Source organism: Cherax quadricarinatus, chromosome 88 (assembly GCF_038502225.1).
Source record: "Cherax quadricarinatus isolate ZL_2023a chromosome 88, ASM3850222v1, whole genome shotgun sequence".
In the NCBI taxonomy this organism is placed as follows: domain Eukaryota; kingdom Metazoa; phylum Arthropoda; class Malacostraca; order Decapoda; family Parastacidae; genus Cherax; species Cherax quadricarinatus.
The window spans coordinates 6,602,165-6,617,887 of record NC_091379.1 but is presented as its reverse complement, the minus strand read 5'-3'; the positions used below and the strand labels follow the sequence as shown (position 1 = coordinate 6,617,887).

At 45.8% G+C, this 15,723-nt stretch overlaps 1 protein-coding gene across 2 annotated transcripts in view; it reads left to right on the top strand.

Annotated features, from left to right (window-relative positions):
- Positions 1-15,723, top strand: part of LOC128698510 (uncharacterized) — a 138,159-nt gene that overhangs the window by 57,050 nt on the left and 65,386 nt on the right. For both annotated transcript variants that reach the window (XM_070103924.1, XM_070103923.1), the window contains exons 2-4: positions 2,493-2,687; positions 8,857-9,462; positions 10,313-10,525. In XM_070103924.1, coding sequence (XP_069960025.1) covers positions 2,493-2,687; positions 8,857-9,462; positions 10,313-10,525 — 1,014 coding nt within the window. The remainder of the gene's footprint in view (positions 1-2,492; positions 2,688-8,856; positions 9,463-10,312; positions 10,526-15,723) is intronic.

Here is a 15,723-nt window from a genome sequence, read left to right as displayed (position 1 = left end):
TCAACCAATTTGTCGGTATCTAGTACCAAGGTTGATAACGTACTTGCCTACTTGCTTGCCTGCGTACCAACTTACCTACCAACTTACCTACCTGCTGGTCTGCCCCGTTCACCATCTCTTACCCAACCTTACATAGTAATCTTGACCCACCTTACCCAGTAATCTTGACCCAAATAGTACTCGGTAAAAGCTATCGCGGAAGTATGGCAGAGTACATCTTTAGTGCAACTACCATGACCTTCACTACTCTCTGCAAGACGCGTTGCTCTCACGATAATAATAAAGACAATAACAAAAGAACCAGTAACAACTACAATAAACAAAAGAAATATAAGAAACTTAACGATAAGTAAGATAAGATAAGATTTCGTTCGGATTTTTAACCCCGGAGGGTTAGCCACCCAGGATAACCCAAGAAAGTCAGTGCGTCATCGAGGACTGTCTAACTTATTTCCATTGGGGTCCTTAATCTTGTCCCCCAGGATGCGACCCACACCAGTCGACTAACACCCAGGTACCTATTTGCTGCTAGGTGAACAGGACAATAGGTGTAAGGAAACGTGTCGGAATTTCCACCCGCCGGGAATCGAACCCGGGCCCTCCGTGTGTGAAGCGGGAGCTTTAGCCACCAGACCACCGGGCCAGGAGCATCACAGGTAAATATAAATACAACAAATACAACAGTCGTTACAACATCTTACAAGAACGCCCAGTAATGAGCAGATATCCGGCTCGTCATTTCCCATGAACCGCACAGAATAATCCGACTGGTCAGAATTCAAATTCAAATTCAAAGTTTATTCTCTATAAGGATTACAATGCTGAGTTTACAGAATTTGGTTATTGTATTGTTTACATGTAGTAAAATAATTAGAGTGTACCACTAGAACACCTAGCATGGCTAGGCATTTCGGGCAGACTTAAATTAAATCTTAAGTTTAAAATATTACAAAATTATGAGGTAAGTTGGTATTATGGCTAAGTGACTAAATACTAGTTTGTGAGTTTAGCAGTGTGAATGCTTTTGATTTGGCACTATACATAGTTTCAGTATTGGAGTATCACAGGCCAACATTACAAAAGTCTCTATGAGCTGGGAATCCTTAAATCCGCTTCCACGGGTCAGATTTACAAGAACGACAGCACTACAACAACTTCCATAAACGGTGAATCCTTAAATCCGCTTCCACTAGTCAGTTACAAGAACGACAACATAGCGGCGTTCACGTGCGATGAATCCGGTTCCAGGAATGCTGGTGACGTGCAGTACTACCAGCCTAGCCTCTTCTAGGGTACACCTACCTTGATTATTCTCAAGAGGGGCTCTTGATCCAAGAAACTGTAGCTATCCCTGCCCTTGGATCAATCCTAGACTCAGTCCATACCCCAGACGACGTGTAGAACATGAGGGTTTAGTGCCTTAGAGGGATGGAAGTGGCAGTAGCGCGAGTCTTGGAGGTTGAAAGTGCTGGTGTTGGTGTCAAGGTTGTGGCAACACTGCACTCTTCGATGACACCTGCTAGAATTGTGGGTTGACAGCTGTTGCAGCACTCACAGGATATATGCCATGAGAGGTGTAGTTCTCTCAGCGTCTGAGTGCTGATTCTCATTTCTAGTTTAGGGACTGAGGTATTCTTGTCTCGTGGTGGTGATAAAGGTTACCATGCAGACAGCCTTAATGATCCCCATGTAGTTGATAAGATATAAACCCCATTATTCAGGCCATTAACTAACCTTGAGGTAGACGTTTACCTCACTGGATCTCTCTCTCTCTCTCTCTCTTTCTGAGCCTTCATGAGGATGAATTTAAACGAAAACTGAGAGAGAAAGAGAGAGAGAGAGAGAGGGAGGGGGGAGGCAGAAAGAGAGGGGATAAAGGAACAAACAACTACTCACCACTACCTTTCTGACAACATCAGGCATTCATCTGTCAGCTGACGCCTGACTGACTCCACTGTCTAGAATCCTATCACGTATCACACCTGTGTCTACCACATTTGTGTTTAGTACACTTATGTCTACCACACCTGTCTTTACCACATCTGCGTCTACTACACATGTTTCCATCTCACACTGGTCTTCAGATGCATGATAGAACTGATGAACTGGCTAAGTTATATGGCTTCAGAGAGAAAGTAGATTACAATCTTGGAATGTCAGTTAGCAGTTTGAGAACAATACTACGAAAAACACTTCAGGTGAACTTCATTGACTTGAGAGTGAGGGAGATTGATACCAGCCAGTCCATCTATCATCATTCCGTCATGCAGGAGGAGCCCCATGTCTGCGGCTCTTCCAACAAGATAAGCAGACTCTTGGATGTCACTACCGCCCGGCTCCGGCTAGGTTACTAGTATCCCTGGTGGGCTAAATCACCACCACCAGGCCTATCCATTAAGATATCTATCTTCTATCCCAGGTGAGCCATGTTCCAGTGTGTCTAGGTTGTTAAAGTGTATAGTTTTAACGTACATATATTTCTTGTTCCTCAGGTGAGCCGTGGACTCTACTGGTGCCTCTGAACTCTGGCTTGCCCAAGGATGGTGGTTTCTTGGTGGACCGAGAGAGCACAGTGAGAGTGCTCCTCAACCACGCTGTCTTGGGTAGTGTGGTTGACCCTCAACACCCACCCAACTCACCACTCACCTCTCTGGCTGGGTCACCGCTGACCTTCACTGCTGATCACAGTAAGTATACTATATCTCTCATAGTATATGTTGATATACTGTGATATACTGGTAATATACTACGTGTGACTCAATGTCAGCTACTGCAGTGTCTCACACTGTCAGCTACTGCAGCGTCTCACACTGTCAGCTACTGCAGTGTCTCACACTGTCAGCTACTGCAGTGTCTCACACTGTCAGCTACTGCAGTGTCTCACACTGTCAGCTACTGCAGTGTCTCACACTGTCAGCTACTGCAGTGTCTCGCACTGTCAGCTACTGCAGTGTCTCACACTGTCAGCTACTGCAGTGTCTCACACTGTCAGTTACTGCAGTCTCACACTGTCAGCTACTGCAGTGTCTCAGTGTCAGCTACTGCAGTATCTCACAGGGTCAGCTACTGCAGTCTCACACTGTCAGTTACTGCAGTCTCACACTGTCAGCTACTGCAATGTCTCAGTGTCAGCTACTGCAGTATCTCACAGGGTCAGCTACTGCAGTGTCTCAGTGTCAGCTACTGCAGTGTCTCAGTGTCAGCTACTGCAGTCTCACACTGTCAGCTACTGCAGTGTCTCTCACTGTCAGCTACTGCAGCGTCTCACACTGTCAGCTACTGCAGCGTCTCACACTGTCAGCTTCTGCAGTATCTCACAGGGTCAACTACTGCAGTGTCTCAGTGTCAGCTACTGCAGTGTCTCAGTGTCAGCTACTGCAGTATCTCACAGGGTCAGCTACTGCAGTATCTCACAGTGTCAGCTACTGCAGTATCTCACAGTGTCAGCTACTGCAGTGTCTCGCACTGTCAGCTACTGCAGTGTCTCGCACTGTCAGCTACTGCAGTGTCTCGCACTGTCAGCTACTGCAGCGTCTCACACTGTCAGCTACTGCAGTCTCACACTGTCAGTTACTGCAGTCTCACACTGTCAGCTACTGCAATGTCTCAGTGTCAGCTACTGCAGTATCTCACAGGGTCAGCTACTGCAGTATCTCACAGGGTCAGCTACTGCAGTGTCTCAGTGTCAGCTACTGCAGTCTCTCACACTGTCAGCTACTGCAATGTCTCACACTGTCATCTACTGCAGCGTCTCACACTGTCAGCTACTGCAGTGTCTCGCACTGTCAGCTACTGCAGTATCTCACAGGGTCAGCTACTGCAGTATCTCACAGGGTCAGCTACTGCAGTATCTCAGTGTCAGCTACTGCAGTATCTCACAGGGTCAGCTACTACAGTGTCTCAGTGTCAGCTACTGCAGTATCTCACAGGGTCAGCTACTGCAGTATCTCACAGGGTCAGCTACTGCAGTGTCTCAGTGTCAGCTACTGCAGTATCTCACAGGGTCAGCTACTGCAGTATCTCACAGGGTCAGCTACTGCAGTGTCTCTTACAGTATTTATCACCACACTGTTGCATCACAATTCATCTCGCTCTGACCTAATTGAAAGATCTGTTTAGAAAACGTTTTACACATTCAGTAGGCTCTCTCTCTCTCTCTCTCTCTCTCTCTCTCTCTCTCTCTCTCTCTCTCTCTCTCTCTCTCTCTCTCTCTCTCTCTCTCTCTCTCTCTCTCTCTCTCTCTCTCTCAGCATAGGTGTAGTGTCATCTGTCACATAATTTATGTACCAGGGCACCTGATTACCGTCACTCATCTGCCTCGGTAAATAGCTAGTGGTATTTGTTTCGTATCACCTAGTGTGGAGGGTCCTGAGCCTCAGGCTTCACCTAATTCATGTTTCCTGTTAATCTCATTAATAAAATTGTGTTTCCTGAAGCGTTAAACCCGTGTGTGTCATTGCAAACAGGGGGTGATAGAGGCTTGATACACCCTCCATGTGGGTGTGTGCTGGCGCTTCCTGGGATCGTATTTGCTTGGACGACCTCCACTTTTTTGCAACATTGCAACGCTCCTGATGTGTTGATTGCAACTCGAAAGGCCTAGAGCTATCATTCAACTCCGCCCGTGGTGGTTTTGCATATTGTATTGCTTGTTCGCGATTTTTGCATAACACACACACACACACGACGTGAAGTTGATGAGAAGAATTCATTCGATCGAAGACCAGGCAGAACTGCAAAGGTATCTGGACAGGCTGCAGACCTGGTCCAGCAATTGGCTCCTGGAGTTCAACCCCACCAAGTGCAAAGTCATGAAGATTGGGGAAGGGCAAAGAAGACCGCAGACGGAGTACAGTCTAGGGGGCCAGAGACTACAAATCTCACTCAAGGAAAAAGATCTTGGGGTGAGTATAACACCAGGCACATCTCCGGAAGCGCACATCAACCAGATAACTGCTGCAACATATGGGCGCCTGGCAAACCTCAGAACAGCATTCCGACATCTTAATAAGGAATCGTTCAGGACCCTGTACACCGTCTACGTTAGGCCCATATTGGAGTATGCGGCACCAGTTTGGAACCCACACCTAGCCAAGCACGTAAAGAAACTAGAGAAAGTGCAAAGGTTTGCAACAAGACTAGTCCCAGAGCTAAGAGGTATGTCCTACGAGGAGAGGTTAAGGGAAATCAACCTGACGACACTGGAGGACAGGAGAGATAGGGGGGACATGATAACGACATACAAAATACTGAGAGGAATTGACAAGGTGGACAAAGGATGCTCCAGAGATGGGATACAGTTGGAAGTTGAAGACACAGATGAATCACAGGGATGTTAGGAAGTATTTCTTCAGCCACAGAGTAGATGAATGGTTCAGAGAACCGACATGTTGTTGAATTAGACACATGTGCAACTCTTGGGTATCTTTATTAAGGAAACGTTTCGCCACACAGTGGCTTCATCAGTCCATACATGGAAGAAACTTGAACAGGAGAAGAATGGGGTAATTAGTCCCTCAGCCTTGAGTCGATGTGGTCAGTCCATCAATCTTGAATAGAATGGACTGACCACATCGACTCAAGGCTGAGGGACTGATTACCTCATTCTCCTCCTGTTCTTCAAGTTTCTCCTATGTATGGACTGATGAAGCCACTGTGTGGCGAAACTTTTCGTCAATAAAGATACCCAAGAGTTGCACATGTGTCTAATTCAACAGCCACTGAGTAGTTAGGAAGTGGAATAGTTTGGGAAGCGATGTAGTGGAGGCAGGATCCATACATAGCTTTAAGCAGAGGTATGATAAAGCTCATGCTTCAGGGAGAGTGACCTAGTAGCGACCAGTGAAGAGGCGGGGCCAGGAGCTTGGACTCGACCCCTGCAACCTCAACTAGGTGAGTACAACTAGGTGAGTGTACACACACACACACACACACACACACACACACACACACACACACACACACACACACACACACACACACACACACACACACCACACACCACACACACACACACACACACACACACACACACACACACACACACACACACACACACACACACACCACACACCACACACACACTCACACACACTCACACACACACACACACACACACACAACACACACCACACACACCACACACACACACACACACACACACACACACACACACACACACACACACACACACACACACACACACACACACACACACACACACACACAACACACACACACACACACACACACACACACACACACACACACACACACAACACACACCACACACACCACACACACACACACACACACACACACACACACACACACACACACACACACACACACACACACACACACACACACACACACACACACACACACACACACACACACAACACACACCACACACACACACACACCACACACACACACACACACACACACACACACACACACACACACACACACACACACACACACCACACACCACACACACACACACACACACACACACACACACACACACACACACACACACACACACACACACACATCACACACCACACACACCACACACACACACACACACACACACACACACACACACACACACACACACACACACACACACACACACACACCAACACACCCCCACACACACACACACACACACACACACACACACACACACACACACACACACACACACACACACACACACACACACACACACACACTGCACGTTTACTTTAAAACTTCTAATAGAGATGTTATTCTTATGTTGTAGAGGACAAATAATCTTAATTACCACCGTTTAGTCGACAGGCTTTAAACTTGATGAAGAAGTAACAGAAATAACAGAAAGGGTCTTTCTAACAGTATTCACCCTTATGAATGATCTTCCCATTAACAGTACACGGTAAGAGTACTGTTACATATCTTGCCGTGCACTGTTTGGCTGGTTAATGGGGTTTAAAGTCTATCAACTACACGAAGGTCGTTATGGTGGCCCCTGGCCTGGTAGGCAACACTCCCTTCACACACTGAGTGTCTGTGGTTCAATCCCCTGCAAGGGAGGAAATATTGGGCGTGTTTCCTTACACCCGCTGTTACTGTTCACCTAGCAGTAAGTAGGTTCCTGGGTTTTAGTCACCTTACACCTGCTGTCACTGTTCACCTAGCAGTAAATAGGTACCTGGGTGTTAGTCTCTTTACACCTGCTGTCACTGTTCACCTAACAGTAAGTAGGTACCTGGGTGTTACTCGACTGGTGTGGGTGGCATCCTGGAAGACAAGACCACAATGGAAATGAGCCAGTCTTCGAGGACGCACTTTCTTGGGTTATACTGGGTGGCTAACCCTCCGGGGTTAAAAATCCAAACAGATCTGAGACAGCGTGTGTATACAAAGAAAAGTACACCTCTCTGTGAGGACCAGGAGGGAGTTTGGGATAACCAGTCCCTCAGCTTGGAGTCGATGTGATCAATCCTGATCGATCAAGATTGGACTGATGAAGCCACTGGATGGCGAAACGTCTACAAATAAAGATACCCAGATGTTGCACATGTTTAGTTCTTCAACCCATTGATGTTCAGTCTGTTGGTAAAGGATGTAATCTTTCAATGTTTGTGGATATCGTTGTTTCTTACTTATTTCTGCGGTAACTTGTACTCAAGGCAAGGAGTGCTAAGCTATGCTTAGTGTGGTTAAGTAGTGCTTAATTGAGAGTACATGTACTCAAGACAGGGAGTACTGAGCCATGCTTAATAGTTAAGAAATTACTTAAATGAGAGTACATGCACTCGTCAAGGCAAGGAATACTGAGGGTGCAAGTCATTAATGGCTGACGTCTTGCGTGAGACAGAGGTAGAGAGAAATGTTGTGAATTACCCACACGATGGAACAAGAGAGAACGTTTCGCTCTCACAATGGGCTTTATGTGATTCACCCTCGGATTTGTTTGTGACTTGATAAAGGACACTGTGTGGGCGAAACGTTGTTAATCAAGGCTCGCATTATACCGCATTCCAGTCTCTTGTTATTATCGTGAGGTACTGGAAGATATATACACCGAGAGGTTAGTTTCTCAGTGTATATACACTGAGGAGTCATTTGATCCCTATTTTAGGTGTTCAAGTGTTCTTGACTGGTGGTGTACAAGTGACACGTTAATGACCCTCGTGCAGTAAATAGGCTCTAAACCCCATTAACCCACCAAGAGAGCAGCACTGCAGTAGGCCTACTAGGCCTATTTTTATAAGGTTACTCAAAGTTCTCATTTCATTGACGCTGCTGACGAGTTTGTTGATGATTTAACGTTTTCTTATTCCTAAATTTAAATTCATTCAGCTTTAATAGTTACACTGAAACACTAGTAAGAACATAAGGAGGAACACCGCAGCAGGCCTATTGGCCCATATTAGGCAAGTCCTTTTCATTCCCAGACACTAAAAAATATTTGCCCAACCCATTTTCAGTGCTACCCAAGGAATAAGCTTTGATAACACTAGCTCGTGTGTAAGTGCCACTCTAATTCGTCTCTCACTCGTGTATTTATCTTACCTAATAGTTACACTACCCAAGGGTAATACCGTATTTCGCGGCTTAAGACTTGTTTTAATTACAATGGTTCGGCATCGGACGTAACTGGGAGAGCTACAGTCCACCCTATACCCCAGACTTATAGCTCCTGTCACTGACCTTCCGTTTATAGGACGCAGGGTGGTTTTTGGAGACATCTGATGGAAAAAAAGTGCGTCTGATAAGTCGCGAAATACGGTAGTTACATTAAACCCCCCTTTCAGTGCTATTTTCAGTGTCCCCAGGGTAAAAGCTTCACTTCTTCTACAGGAGGAGCCAAGGTGAACGGTGTTAGGCTCACCGGTAATGAATACAGGTTTAGTGATGGTGTCATCTACATTATTGAAAAAGCACTGCCGGTAGTGGTGGAAGGCGAGTCACTGCCATCCTCCGAGGTCACCAGCAACCTGCCAGAGGTGACCAGTCGCCTGCCAGAGGTCACCAGCCGGCTACCACCACTGACTCACAGGTTCGCTACCTTCAAGCCCCGCCGGGGAAGCCGTCCTTCAGGTATCAACACCTTCAGACGCACCAAGCCTGAAGTACCAGTCGAAGTACCAGTGGAAGTCACTTCAGAAGTTGAACCTGTCCTCGCTGACGAGCTGCTGACCAGTGACTTCGAAGGAACCCCCAAGGGACTGGAAGCTGGCTATGACGAAGAATTCTCTGGGGACATCGTAGACGATACTTCTTCGGCTTCTTCAGCGCCTAACTTCGAGTTCTCTGAGTTCGAGGTGTCCACTGTGCAGCCTCCCAGCGAGGAAGAACCCTTCCTAGCGTCCTTCCTGCAGTCCCTGGAGGCCAACGCTGCCTACACAGGCTCAGAGTTCCTTCACCACTTCAAGGATGCTAACATCACCAGCAGGTTCCGTGACAGTAAGCGTCATCTTGTTTCTTCCAGAGTGGGTGAACAAGTGCTTATGCAGGTACAACTATAACTGATATCACTATGCAAAACAATCACTGTGAAAAAATAGTGAAGTTCCAAGTACTTTCGTGATTTCTCACATAATCAAGGATCTGTTCTATTATTTTTACAGGTCCTTGATAATATGGGAAATTACGAAAGCGCTTGGAACTTCACTATTTTTCACTGTGGTTACTTTGTGTATGTAAAATATATATATAATATATATATATATATATATATATATATATATATATATATATATATATATATATATATAGGAGGGGTGTTAATGTTGCAGTTTAAAAACTGTAGTGTAAAGCACCCTTCTGGCAAGACAGTGATGGAGTGAATGATGGTGTTTTTCTTTTTCGGGCCACCCTGCCTTGGTGGGAATCGGCCGGTGTGATAATAAAAAATATATATATATATATATATATATATATGTGTGTGTGTGTGTCGTGCCGAATAGGTAAAAATTGCTATTTCGGCTAAAATAGCAACGGTCTTCTTGCCAAATAAGACGAGCGAAAATTTGTGTATGCAATAATTTCGTAAAACTCATTCTGAACCTAACGAAAAAAAATATATTGCATTGACCAATTTTACCTATTCGGCACGACATATATTTGTGTGTGTGTGTGTGTGTGTTTAAATTATATTTTAATTTGTTATATTTGTCAACGTATATAATTAAGATAGTGGTGGTTGTGTGTGTGTGTGTGTGTGTGTATACACCACTACAACCACCACTACTGCTACTACCACCAATTACAACCACTCATTACCATCATCTAACCATCATTCCCTAACTTTCAGCCGGCAGGTACACTGCTCTGGTGCCCTACGACAGCGCCTTCTACGGTTATTACCCCATTGACTGGGGTTTCAATCCCTTCCTGGTGGAGAACTTCACGAGAGAGCTGATGGTGAACCACTTCGTGAGAGGCAACATAGCGCTGGAGGACCTGCCCTCCCTCGCTGAACTGCCAACACTTGGTGGCAGAGTCATCAAGTTTACCAAGAAGGCTGGTGAGTACTGATGATGTTTGTGTCAGTATTGTGTCACCAGTACTGATATTTGTGCCAGTATTGTCACCAGTACTGATGATTGTGCCAGTATTGTGTCACCAGTACTGATGATTGTGTCAGTATTGTCACCAGTACAGTATTGTCACCAGTACTGATGATGTTTGTGCCAGTATTGTACCACCAGTCTGTGTTGAGTACTGCTGATGTTGTTTGCATGTGTATTGTGTCACCAGTCTGTGGTGAGTACTGATGATTGTGTGTGTGTGTGTGTGTGTGTGTGTGTGTGTGTGTGTGTGTGTGTGTGTGTGTGTGTGTGTGTGTGTATTTTGTCAGTATTGTGCCACTAGTCTGTGGGCACAGATGATGATCTATGTGTGTATTGTGCCACCAGTCTTGAGTACCGCTGCTAGAGAACAAATCTCACAACACTGGCTGCAACAATTCACAAGTATAGGACCCTAATGGAAATAAGTCACTTTGACTGTTTTTGGGGCTATCCTAGTTGGTAATTTACACTGTGTATTATAATTGTACTTATGTGTACATGTGCCAAAATAAATATACTAAAACAGAATTTGAAGGGAAAACCTTAATATATCAATGGATTTATTTCATACTTTTGGCACAGGCTTTATCAAGCCTGACTTGAGCCCCTCAAGTCAGGCTTCAAAGGTAATCAAACCTGATTACCTTTCATTCCACGGGCCCTTTCCCCCGTGAAGATAACAATGTAATGTGTCGTATCCTGTTACACAGATGGCGGGCACTGGAGCAAGATTTATATATATATTTTTTTTTGGGTTGGTAACCGGATGGGTGAAGAGCTGTTTGTGCTCAGAGGTGAAGGTGAATGGAGTGGCCCCCCTGAGGTCATGGATAAGGACCAGGTGGTGTGGACCAGGTGGGGAAGCCAGGTGACGGCACCTGACGTGTGTTAATTATAGGGTTATCGTGCCGTGGACCTGACACCTGTAGTGGTTTCCTGGAACCCCCTCTTAACTGGAAAGCCTTGGGGGTTTTGGAAGACCTGTGAATGGGAAATATACGGTTCCAGAGACTAACTGGAAAATGTCAGGTTCCAGAAACTATAAATGGAATAAACAAGGGTCCAAAAATTAACTGGGAAACATAAGATTTCATGAATCCTTCAGTTGAAATCTTCTGATAGGAAGTATCTGAGTTCCAGTATCAATCTTGATTGGAAGGTCCAAGATCCGTGAGCTTACTGACTGGAGAAATACCCTCTGACAAGTACTAAGGATGCAGAAACCCTCTTGACTGGAGCTATACAGAATCCAGAAACCCTCTGGAACAACTGAGGATCCAGAAACCCTCTTGACTGGAACTATACAGAATCCAGAAACCCTCTTGACTGTAACTATACAGAATCCAGAAACCCTCTTGACTGGAACTATACAGAATCCAGAAACCCTCTTGACTGGAACTATACAGAATCCAGAAACCCTCTGGAACAACTGAGGATCCAGAAACCCTCTTGACTGGAACTATACAGAATCCAGAAACCCTCTTGACTGGAACTATACAGAATCCAGAATCCCTCTGGAACAACTGAGGATCCAGAAACCCTCTTGACTGGAACTATACAGAATCCAGAAACCCTCTTGACTGGAACTATACAGAATCCAGAAACCCTCTGGAACAACTGAGGATCCAGAAACCCTCTTGACTGGAACTATACAGAATCCAGAAACCCTCTTGACTGGAACTATACAGAATCCAGAAACCCTCTGGAACAACTGAGGATCCAGAAACCCTCTTGACTGGAACTATACAGAATCCAGAAACCCTCTTGACTGGAACTATACAGAATCCAGAAACCCTCTGGAACAACTGAGGATCCAGAAACCCTCTTGACTGGAACTATACAGAATCCAGAAACCCTCTTGACTGGAACTATACAGAATCCAGAAACCCTCTGGAACAACTGAGGATCCAGAAACCCTCTTGACTGGAACTATACAGAATCCAGAAACCCTCTGGAACAACTGAGGATCCAGAAACCCTCTTGACTGGAACTATACAGAATCCAGAAACCCTCTTGACTGGAACTATACAGAATCCAGAAACCCTCTGGAACAACTGAGGATCCAGAAACCCTCTTGACTGGAACTATACAGAATCCAGAAACCCTCTGGAACAACTGAGGATCCAGAAACCCTCTTGACTGGAACTATACAGAATCCACAAACCCTCTTGACTGGAACTATACAGAATCCAGAAACCCTCTGGAACAACTGAGGATCCAGAAACCCTCTTGACTGGAACTATACAGAATCCAGAAACCCTCTGGAACAACTGAGGATCCAGAAACCCTCTTGACTGGAACTATACAGAATCCAGAAACCCTCTTGACTGGAACTATACAGAATCCAGAAACCCTCTGGAACAACTGAGGATCCAGAAACCCTCTTGACTGGAACTATACAGAATCCAGAAACCCTCTGGAACAACTGAGGATCCAAAAACCCTCTCTAATGGAGCGTCCCAGGTTTCACTAAACCTTCTGGTAAAAAAGGCTCAACTTCCAGTAATCTTCTGACTTGAAACACCTAAATTCCAGAAACCTTCTGATTATATGGTTCACACTTGCTGATAAGAGCACAAAAACGATGATCACCTGAGAAGGTCTGCACCCAACAACCATTCCTGGCTGGGTCCGTGTTTTCACTATCAAAACACACACACACACACACACACACACACACACACACACACACACACACACACACACACACACACACACACACACACACACACACGCGCACACACACACACATGAATTATATATATATTGATGCTGTTGCTGTTGAAGCTGGTTTTGCTGCTGTTTGGAATTTACTAAAAGACAGCAGAGAATTTCCAAGCCTCTCCTTTCACAACATCTTCCCCACCCCAGCACGTCTCCTCCACCCCAGCACGTCTCCTCCACCCCAGCACGTCTCCTCCACCCAAGCACGTCTCCTCCACCCCAGCACCTCTCCTCCACCCCAGCACGTCACCTCCACCCCAGCACCTCTCCACCTCAGCACCTCTCCTCCACCCCAGCACCTCCTCCACCCCAGCACCTCTCCTCCACCCCAGCACCTCTCCTCCACCCCAGCATCTCTTCTCTTGCCCAGTTATGTCACCACATTGAGCTGGGAAATTACAGTAAGGCAGTGAGGATATTGTCAAATATTCCATTATGGTTTCAGTAGGTATGAGAGCTTAAGATATGTCATATCACAGAGAACACATCCTTAAAGATACCTTTGTAACTATCATATAGAATAGTGTAGCAGCATACCGCTGGTGTTCCCACTGTGTAACTATCATATAGTGTAGCAGCATACTGCTGGTGTTCCCACTGTGTAACTATCATATAGTGTAGCAGCATACTGCTGGTGTTCCCACTGTGTAACTATCATATAGTGTAGCAGCATACTGCTGGTGTTCCCACTGTGTAACTATCATATAGTGTAGCAGCATACTGCTGGTGTTCCCACTGTGTAACTATCATATAGTGTAGCAGCATACCGCTGGTGTTCCCACTGTGTAACTATCATATAGTGTAGCAGCATACCGCTGGTGTTCCCACTGTGTAACTATCATATAGTGTAGCAGCATACCGCTGGTGTTCCCACTGTGTAACTATCATATAGTGTAGCAGCATACTGCTGGTGTTCCCACTGTGTAACTATCATATAGTGTAGCAGCATACTGCTGGTGTTCCCACTGTGTAACTATCGTATAGTGTAGCAGCATACTGCTGGTGTTCCCACTGTGTAACTATCATATAGTGTAGCAGCATACTGCTGGTGTTCCCACTGTGGAACTCATATAGTTTAGCAGCATACTGCTGGTGTTCCCACTGTGTAACTATCATATAGTGTAGCAGCATACTGCTGGTGTTCCCACTGTGTAACTATCATATAGTGTAGCAGCATACTGCTGGTGTTCCCACTGTGTAACTATCGTATAGTGTAGCAGCATACTGCTGGTGTTCCCACTGTGTAACTATCATATAGTGTAGCAGCATACTGCTGGTGTTCCCACTGTGTAACTATCATATAGTGTAGCAGCATACCGCTGGTCCCACTGTGTAACTATCGTATAGTGTAGCAGCATACCGCTGGTGTTCCCACTGTGTAACTATCGTATAGTGTAGCAGCATACCGCTGGTGTTCCCACTGTGTAACTATCATATAGTGTAGCAGCATACTGCTGGTGTTCCCACTGTGTAACTATCATATAGTGTAGCAGCATACCGCTGGTCCCACTGTGTAACTATCGTATAGTGTAGCAGCATACCGCTGGTGTTCCCACTGTGTAACTATCGTATAGTGTAGCAGCATACTGCTGGTGTTCCCACTGTGTAACTATCATATAGTGTAGCAGCATACTGCTGGTGTTCCCACTGTGGAACTCATATAGTGTAGCAGCATACTGCTGGTGTTCCCACTGTGTAACTATCACATAGTGTAGCAGCATACTGCTGGTGTTCCCACTGTGTAACTATCATATAGTGTAGCAGCATACTGCTGGTGTTCCCACTGTGTAACTATCACATAGTGTAGCAGCATACTGCTGGTGTATCCATTTTGCTTCATTACTCAGCCGTCTGCTGTGATGGTAGGGCGACCCAAAGAAGAAACCACATTCATCGTCGTTCGTACATTCGCTGTCATTCCAACTTTGCTCGATAATGCAAACTACGATTGAGGTTGCCCACTCTTTTGGTACTCCAGGATGTGTTGCTACCCCCATACCCAGCCTCGATTCCCCTCCCCATCCTCCCTCCCCTACTAATTATTGAGCCTCCCTTCCCCCAACTCTCCCTGTCTCGTCTTGACACCCCCCTCCCTCCTCCCCTCTTGACTCGATCCTCCGCCCGTCTACCCAACCCCAGACATATGTTGAAGAGTATCCCTGAACTATGACCCAACACCGTTACTACACACACACACACACACACACACACACACACACACACACACACACACACACACACACACACACACACACACACACACACACATACACACACACAAACATAGCACCAGTACCGTGTATGTCAGGGGTTAATATTGTGATGAGAACTTTCTCCTGGTGGGGGAGCTGTTGGGGAGATGTTGAGGTAGTGAAGAGATGGGGAAGTGTTGGAGAGGTGATGGTGGGGAAGTGTTGGAGAGGTGATG